At 40.7% G+C, this 9546-nt stretch overlaps 1 protein-coding gene across 1 annotated transcript; it reads right to left on the bottom strand.

Annotated features, from left to right (window-relative positions):
- Positions 1-2483: 2483 nt before the first annotated feature.
- Positions 2484-3050, bottom strand: LOC104620304 (achaete-scute homolog 4-like). Its single transcript, XM_010286484.1, has one exon. It carries the CDS (start codon positions 3048-3050, stop codon positions 2484-2486), a length of 567 nt encoding a protein of 188 aa, XP_010284786.1.
- Positions 3051-9546: the final 6496 nt, after the last annotated feature.

The raw sequence follows: 9546 nt of genomic DNA, 5'->3' as shown, positions 1-9546 counted from the left end.
AAATTATTTTGGGCATTATCTGATGCCTCCTGCCTAGAAAGTAACAGTCATTCTCATAATTTTTATTTTTAGTGGTTTGGTTTCATTTGGCTATTTATTGTGATTATATGTATATTAACAGCTTTTCATCTTCAGAGTGCTTTACAAACAACTATACGTCTCACAGAATTTGTCTCAGGTACTCTGAGGAAGAGTATGTTTTTTACAGATAACGAAGATTTAACCTCTGCTTTGAGGGAGAAATGCAATTCAGGCTTACTGACAGAGTTACCAGCAGCACTACTGTATTTCCAGAAATCTCACAACTGAGGCAGAGAGAAAGGCTGAATCTCTTGTCAGAAACCGCAAAGGGAAGGAAAAAGCCAAAAAATAATGGATCCCAATCAGACATTCAGACCACTACCTTGCCTTTCTCCCTCTTCTTAGATAACAAATGTAAATACTTACGCACTCAAAAATGAGTGCTTCAGCTCTGTATCCTTAGAGAGAACTGTCCAGGTAGCTAAGACAGTTTGGGTCTGGGAAATGGACCCTGCAAAAGTAACAGCCCTTAGAAAAACAAAATAGTCATTAGAAAAGGAAGCTGGCTACCACATAAAGAATAAAGAACGAAGCCTGTGACTGCCATTGACATTTTGAACAGTGCTGCTTCAGTATGGTCAGGCTGGGTGAGTAATTTGCAGCAAGTTGTTTAGACAATTCATTTAGGCTTTTTCCATTTCTGAACTGTGTGTAATTTGCCTAAATGTATTTGTTCTTCCAAGGTTATTGGCTGTAAATTCATAAAAAATAATTGCCTCAGAGCTCCAGCAATACCTAGACCCAGACTTGGACTGCAAGTACTTGAAGGCAGTCACCCAATAGCTAAAACATAGCTAATAGTGTATAAATGTTAAAGTAGTTTGCTAGAAATCAGCAGAGTATTGTTATACCAAATAATTTTTGTTAGATGCCGACAGCACAAAACTGCTCCTTATCTAGATTTAAAAATCTAGATTAAAAATCTAGTTTCATGGGTAGCAGTTCATATTTACTTCCTATTTATTTTCTTTATTTTTTCCTGAAAATTCATTACTCCTGCAAACAGTGCTGTCCCATTTGTTATCAGTTGAAAGTGAAAAAAACAACAGCTGGGATTAAGTCAATTTTTTATTTAAATGAAACTTACGGACACGTTTTGAGGCATTTGACCAGTATTTGTTCTTATTTATACACGAGAATTTTTCCAGGGGTTCAGTCAGCATGACATGAAGGAAACGAAAAGATACAAAATGATTTCACCAATATGAGGCCAAAAAAGCAAAAGTTTGAAAGGTCTGTGGAAAATGTATGGGTAAGAAGGTGTTTACTCCATATTCAGAATGGGATTTAAGCACATTGGTAAATGTTGTTTAAATCAGTCCTTGGAAAAAGGAAGATTTTAGAGCAATTTGGAGACAAATTCTTATTTTAAGTAGACATGGTCCAAATTAGAGGTATTCCATAGATTTTGAGATATTAATTTTAAAGGGTGTGTTCTTTGAAAAAGTAATACAATATTCTAAACAAAAGGAGAAATACTTACATTTTCATGCAGATGTAAACTGATACCCTTTTTGTACACACCAGTATCTAACTACTACAGGAACATATTTCTAAGCACATAATTGCTGACCTGCCAAAAAGACACAAGACTATTTTGTCCACAAACTCAATTTTCAGAGAAGGAAAAAGGCTGTCAACGTTTTTCAGTATCATGAGTGGAGCTTTGCTTTTGAATGTGCAGTTTTACAGAACTCTGTTTCCCTCTTCCTAGCATTGATTAGAATGAAAGTGTCAGATTTTCTTTTCCTGAAAAACATCCTTCAAATAATCACCAAATAGCCAGTGTCCAATGTATGAGTTGCTTATTTCACTTTAGAAGATGCCGTAAAAGAAATTAATTCCCAAATATAGCCTTATTTATATTTTTTAATTGTTTTTTTCAGAAATAGAAGTATTTCTGTGAGTTTTCTAAAAATTTTATCTAAACCTTACATTTCCCAATCCAAGTGTTTGCAGCCCAGTGCATCTCAGGTTAGCAGTCAGGAAAAACAGGCAATAAAACTTACAGGAAGAAGCAGAAGAAAGGGTAGAGGAATTTCCTGAAACGGATTTATTTGTTTTTGCTGTCTCATTGAGTGATAGGCAAAAGAAAATAGATGAACAGAATAAAAGCTGAATGTAAACTAGAATGCAAAAGTTGCTTCATTTTTAACAATCCAAATAAAGTTTCGTAACATAGCTGAAGCAACCTGAGACATACCTGCTTGCTTACAAATAATTTTTTAGGTTTTGTACAGACAACATTTAAAGTCCTTTGACAGTTTGAAAATACCTTTTTTTTTTTTCCTAGCTGTTTTCCCTTTTCCTGGTATTCATTTTCACTTGTAGAAAAATCCCTAGGGTTTTAGATCTGGTTTTCAGCCGAACTTGACGCTTTCTGTCTCCAGAGAGGCTGTTACCTAGCTGCCCGTCTCCTCAAATTCACTGTAGGGGGATGAAGCTGAAGAGGTTTTAGACTCTCCATCACTGTTGCACTCCCGTGGGGCAGCAGGACTGGGAGCTTCCGGAAGCTCCTTGGCAGAGAGCGTTTCCTTACTGTTAGACCCTAAGGGATGGCAGTCCAGCAAGCTCTGCAGGTGTTTGATATAGCTTATTGCAGCTCTCAGGGTCTCCACTTTGCTGAGGCGCTTGTCAGCAAATTCCTTAGGCAGGTGCTCTCTCAGGCGTGTGTAGCCCTCGTTCACGCAGCGTACCCGCTGCCTTTCCCTCTCGTTCCTCTTTCGAATGAAGGCAGGCTCAAAGGAATAGTCATAGATGCCCACATAGCCAGGGAATGGGATGTAGGAGATGCGACCTGTGTGCCCGCCGTAGGCTTGCTCCCAGTAAGACGGGTCCAGACGGAAGGGAACCCCAAAGGACTCTCTCAGGGGGACCCCATGAGGATGCACATGGCTATTAGCCAGGGACATAGCTCCTGGAAATGCAATCCTGTTCAACAGTCCATCATCATCTTTTTGGCTGTCCATGCTTCTTTTTTTTCCTCACCCGTGAAATGTCAGTTCCTGAATTTGGCTTCCAAATCTTGTATCAGTCCAAGCAAAGAGGAAACATTTGTATAGGTACTCTGCCCCGCAGGCTGCAATTTCCTCCTGCGGTGTATAAAAACTCAGATCCCAAAACACTGCTAATGACACATGAGGTCCACTCTGTGCCTGGAAATCAGCTCTAAGCCTCGTTGTTTTTATAGATGTAGGATGCCAGCTAATTTACAGACAGGTTTTGAGGACCATCACTCCACACTTTAAACCCTTCTTTTCCTCTGATCTTCATATTTCAAAAGATAATAAGAGGGTTCCTGTGTATTCCTTTTCTCCCCGCTTGAAATTATGACCATAAGAGTTAATGCCAAACATAAATAATCTTCCAGGCTCTAAACACTTCTCATGTATTGTAATCCACAATATCGTTTGATATAATTGTCTCCAAAAGATGGGTAATTTGCAAAGTTTACAGGGATCTTCAAAGTTTTGGCAAAACTCCTCCCTTTCAGGAACCAAGGATCTTCTGTCATCTGAAAACTACCCAAAGGCTTTTCACAATGAAATCCAAAAGAGAACTGCAAGCTTTGTTGTTTCGGCTGCTCTGGTCTAACTGAAACAGCTCACGAGCAGTTTGCAAAACTTATATGGCATGTCTCTAGCTTTCTGGGGAAGCTGAGGAATCTTCAAAGGAAAGATTGCTCTCTTGTGGTTGCAAGTCATGTCAGATCAAGACTGCATACATGCAAGCATAAGAGGAAAAATGATTTCTTCACACAAAGAGAGGCTTTTTCAAGAAGCAAGTTTCACAGATTGAAGATGAGTGTTTTCAAAAAATCTTCAACATTTTGTGTGTTTCTGCTCATTGCAGGAATTTTCTAGTCATCACTATAAGGACCTGCCTCAGATAAACAAATACAAAGGTGATGGCCTGATTACCCCCTGTGTAGCTACTACTAGATGTTTACATAGATGTTGGCTTATCTGATGGACCCTACACACTGCTTTAATTGGGGAGCTGAAAATCCCTCTTGGCTGTGCCAGATCTGTGCTGCATCCTCCAGTCCGCCTGCAGCTTGCCAAGGAAATGAGGTAGATGAAAGACAAGGACTTTTGGCAGTGTAAGGGCATAATGTCCTCATCTGTGCCTTTCCTCTAAAACATCCTGTTGTTTTAGGATCTTCTTCTGCAGCAACTGGAGGGTCTTTGACTTTTCCCACGTTGTTGTTCAAGAGCTCCATAGTTACAATTTTTTCTGAAAACACATCTTCACAGTTAACTGAATTTGCTTTTTTTGCCACCAACAGTTTGGGGAGTTGAACATTTGGTCTGGGAGAGCTGTGGGAAGGGACAGATGTGAAAAGGTACAGGCATGTAGTCTCTATTAAAACTGTTCTTTTGCTCAAAGTGAAAGTTTCTGCCCTGTTCAGTCTTTCATGCCAAACTGCCTCAGAAGCATGAATAACTGCAACAACATCCTCCACTCTGAGAAACACATCTATGTCTCTGCTGAGTCAGGAACCGGCAGCAATGATGTCAGCGTGCATTTTCAAGTCAGCCTTTGTATCTTTGCTGGCCTATTCTGCAGCTTCAAAAAACAATAGCAATCTTCAAAGTATGATGAACGTACAGGCAAACTGTTCCAGACAGACATGAGCTAGAACAATCCCAGACTCTGGTTTATGCCGTGGGCAAGATCAGCACCAATATGTCTCAAAAGCCAGGGCAACTATCCATCTACTTTCACCTCCATCACTAGCACTGCCTACCAAGAGCTGGTGTTTAAGCGGAAGGTTTTGTAGCATTACCTAAGAGCTAGCTAATGCATTTCATGAGAGGTTGAGATCTTTTCCAGTCACAACTAAACGTCTTTCAAAAATATGTGCCGTAGCTCAGATGGAAGGTATGGGTGTGAGGCCTAAGAATTACTGGGGAATGCCCCATGGTATGTACAACTCATTTCAGATCAAATAATCAAGAGAGCCTTTCTGCCTTTTAAAAAAGTCTTTGAAAATGGTTGAACAGTATGGGCTTTTCAATATCACTTGTACTATAAACTCTGTTGTCCAGTAGAAACATTTTCAGAAATTAATGCTTAAATGAAAACAGCTCATTCACTGTAGCACTAAGGTAGGCCAGGACTTAAAAGTTTTCTTAAAAAAAAGAGGATCTTGGCCTCTAAGCAAATACCTGAAGCACGAAAAGGACATTTGATTTGTGTCACCGTTAGATTTAAAACACTGCTCTTTGGCAGTATTCCTGTAAGGAAATGGAAGCATGCCTCTCGGAGGTCTCAGGTGACAGATCATTTCACAACTCTCCATGACCTTGCCAGAAGTCTAGCCATGTTCAAAAGGCAGGGTTACATTTCAGTTCTGTCATGCAAATGTACTGTTCCCTGCTGCCAGACCTCTTTTCTGTATTTACTGTAAATGCAGGTCACCAGCACTTCCCAGAGTGTCAGAAATGCACCTGTGCTAAACAGGCATCTGCTCTTCCTACAGAAAAAAATCCACATTATTAATCCTCTAGAGAAATACATGAAGAAAAATTACAGGTAAATGTTATTTATTAATCTGAGTGATTGAAGCTGATCTCATATCAAATGAACTCTGCAGTCTGATTTTGTTCCTGTGCAAGAGAAATAAGAAAATATGCCACAGGCTTTTGTTGAGTGACATATCTTGTTGACAATCTAATGTCACTCGCTTGGAAAGGGATTTGCCCCTGGGCAGAGAGCCAGCACAAGGCCAATGCACCATGCATCTCACTGAAGGTCCCTGTTGAGAGCGTGAGCAGGATTAAAGCAATGTATCGTTCTTGAACTGACCTCTGCACAAAGCAGGCCCTTCTCAACCTGTCTGCACATGCAGACTTGGTGAAAGTAGCAGGACTTGCCCACCAAAGGGTAAGGCTTATACGCATTCTTTTTAATTTTACGAGTAGGTTAAGACTACATGGATAATGTCCTGCTTCTAAGAAAAGCCTTTGATCTTCTTTCTTAGGCTGTTTCTCCAATTAACTCCCCTTCACACCTTTACCTGGATGATGCTTTGACTCCAGAATGCACTATCCTCCATGCTGATACAAAGCAGACAGCCTGGTTTGCTTTCCAGGTGGTACAAATCAGGTGTTACTCACTGCTCTACAATGGCAGAAAAGTCCTGCTTCAAAACTGCTGCAAGAGGATATTCAGGCTCTGAGATTCTGGAAGTTGTGTTGTTTCTATTTATACTGTATGTTTTGTTTTGTTGTTTGTTTGGGTTTTTTTAAATAGAAAGTTTAAATGGGGATGCTGGGACATTCCTTACATACTCCATTGCCTGTAGCATTTGAACAGGTTCCCTTCTTTCTCTCCTTCCTTTAATTTCACTATATGCACTTAATTACCCAGCCAAACTAATAGAAAATATTTCTGACATACCTAAAAATAAACCATTGAGGCATCTTCCTTCCAGATATAACTTAGTTGTAGTTTTAATTGCATATATCCTAACACAACATCTACAAGAATGTAATCTTTGTACAAAAGAACTCTCAACTTGTTCACACTCCCACAAGAATCATGAATAACACTACTGACATTACACAGTGATTGCTTTGAATTACTCAAAGCAACAGATTCTCCTTGACTCTTCACACCTCTGTGTCTGAAATGAAAGTCATTGGTGGAAATGCTGTAGTAGAAACCCAAGAGTCAGCTGAACACATGCAAGTCCACCTATTTCCCAACAGATGATGTCTCAACTATTTTATCTGTGAACACGTTACTGAGAAGGAGGAAGAAGAAAATACATCAGGAGTTTAAAAAGAAACCCTCACTACTTTGTGCATTTATTATATTTTACTGTGCTGTAATTACAGTAAATGCTACTATTTATTATACATATCATCGTTTGGGCTGCTGCAATTTATTAACAGATATAAAACTGTGAAATTAACGGTTTCTCATGTTAACTGCATACCACAGAATTACAGTAATAACTACAATTTAGATTGAGATTCAGGAATACAAGATTGAATAGTTTTGTGTCTCTCTAGATCCTGTTTTATCCCTTAGCATGGGCCATCTCTCTCCAGCTCTATAGCTAGAAGTGGGAGCTGCACTTAACCTACCCAGGTTTCATACTGTGACTATCACCAAAATACAGGCCTGCAAAGTGCTAACAAGCCAATAACGGTGAGAAATTTGCATTTTTTTATATTAAACCAGTTGGCTTTGACCATTGCTTTTTGCATAATCTTCGTTCAGTGTAATTCTGCTTGCTCTGAGAAAGAACCCAAGGGCAGGTTTGCAATAGCAGAAGAGAACTGATTGTATTGAGATGTGGGCACAGTCCAGCAGGGACTTCCGCTCACATTGCAGAGAAAGACTGAAGCATGCTTACTGCATCTTCTTCCCCCATGGTTTCATGAGTCTCCCTTATCTTTCAGTACGTCTCCAGGATCTGAAGACAACTTGAAAAATAGCTCTGCAATTTGTTCCTCACACAGCAAGTACTGCTATAAATGTCAATAAACCAAGCTTTCAGGGGACATGGTGCAGTTGTCTTATCAAAACTCTTCACATATAATAAAAGTGTTTGGCGTATAAAAAATATCTTCCCTTGCAGAAGAATCAGTTCTCAAATGCATTTTATCACAATACCTTGGGCGTGCAGAGCACATCTCTGTAGACACAGATTAATTTCTCATTTGGTGACACTTCATATTATCACTGGCTTCCTTTGATACTTGTGCTTTAAACTGGTAGTTAAGATATCACTCGTTCAAGGGAGTAAAGTGACTACAAAAAAAGCTGGAATCTCGGAGGACTCATGTTTGACAGTAGGAGAAAACACTCTTATCTGTGTATGACTACATTCAATCTGGCTCATATGCTCAAAGTATTACTTTCAGCTCAGATAGCTGAAATAGCACAAGGATTCCCACATCAGGGCAGTTCTGTGGTAGAATTACGCTATCATAATTGGCATTAAGACAAGCTGGGGTCTTGGGATAACCTAGTGTTTCAGGACAGAATGGAAATGTACCGAGTATAACTGCAAAGTTGTAATGATGACAACTGAGAATGGAAGGTCTCCAGTCATCTCCTATGTATTAGGGAATGCAATTAAGGAAGAGAGAGACTTTTGGCCTTGTAGTCATTCACTGAAGTTTCTAGGAAAGATGCAAAGTATTAGCAACAACCATGTGACTATGTGGTACTACACACATACAAATGAAGCACAGATAAACTCCCCATCACAAGCTTAGCAGTCTCTAAAAAACTGAGGACTTGATTAGTTCTTTCTTGACTTGGTGAAATAGTGTTTGTTGGCCAATTCTGATACACTCAGTCATGGTTAGAGTGAGGATTATCCGATTTAGTAAAGAACAGGACATGTTGTGGGTAAACCAAATGAGGTCATTCTTTTGGTCACAAATGACAAGAGAATTGGATTTACTTTGCCTAAAGGTAGTCCTCTAGAAGTTATATATATAGACTAAACTAATTACGCAGATCCCAGTTACAGGCCATAGACACAAGAGAGGCAGCCCCAAAGGCAATTCTTCTCAAACATCTCAGACACCTACCTCAGGGTGGGATGAAGCACTCTCTACGGCAGCCTGTTTCTCTCCTTCGGCTACAGAGAGAGCTTGAAGAGTAGCATATCCAAGGTCTATAACTTTCTTACAGCTAAAGCCAGTGAGAGGCCAGTTCCACCCATAGAAGAACTCATGGGTTTGTACTGAACTGGAATGACCCTTCCAGATCTACCTTTAGGCTCTTTAGATCAAAAGGTAGCAGATAGAATAATACCTTAAGTTTCCTCCTGTGCAGACATCCTATCAAGGGATGTCTCATTTAATGAGGCATCGTTTAAGTATCAGGCATGATCAAATTACAGAAGTACATTACAGTGTTTCAGGAAACAGCTGTTCACCCCGGCACTTAAGCAACTTGTAGATTGATTTGAGCAGCGTATGTGATGAATATCCACATGTCACAGGCAAAAGCAAGATACACAACTACTTGCGCACATCAAGAGATTCCTTTGCAATGGAGCCTTAGCCGGAATTGTGCGTATGAGCCATAAATCATAGATAACTGAACAGCAGCTGATGTCTAGAAGGTAGCTGGGGAAGCACAGGCCGATGGTACCAGAGGACCATCACACCCTTCTGAGAGAGGTAGCATGTGAAACCATGGGCTGAGGGGCAAGGGCTTTCGGTCAGCCAGCCAAACCGGGGATGTCACCCTACAACCGGAGAGTGCCAACCGAGATGCTCCTTCGTAAGGGGAGATTCCCTGTGTCCTGGGCAGCACCCAGGCCCATTCTCCCACCCCAGTTGTGCCCACCATGCTGGCAATAATCTGGAAAGGCGGCGGAGAGGTGGTGGTGAAAAGGGCTCAAACGCCGCCGAGGTTCACTGAAGGCAGGCCGGCCCCGGCCTCCAGCACGGTGGCTGGTGCCGAGCCCTGTGGCGGCCGACAGGCAGT

Source organism: Phaethon lepturus, unplaced genomic scaffold (genome assembly GCF_000687285.1).
Source record: "Phaethon lepturus isolate BGI_N335 unplaced genomic scaffold, ASM68728v1 scaffold25304, whole genome shotgun sequence".
NCBI classification, from domain to species: domain Eukaryota; kingdom Metazoa; phylum Chordata; class Aves; order Phaethontiformes; family Phaethontidae; genus Phaethon; species Phaethon lepturus.
Note: the sequence above shows the minus strand (reverse complement) of the source record. Positions and strands in the feature narration are given on the sequence as shown.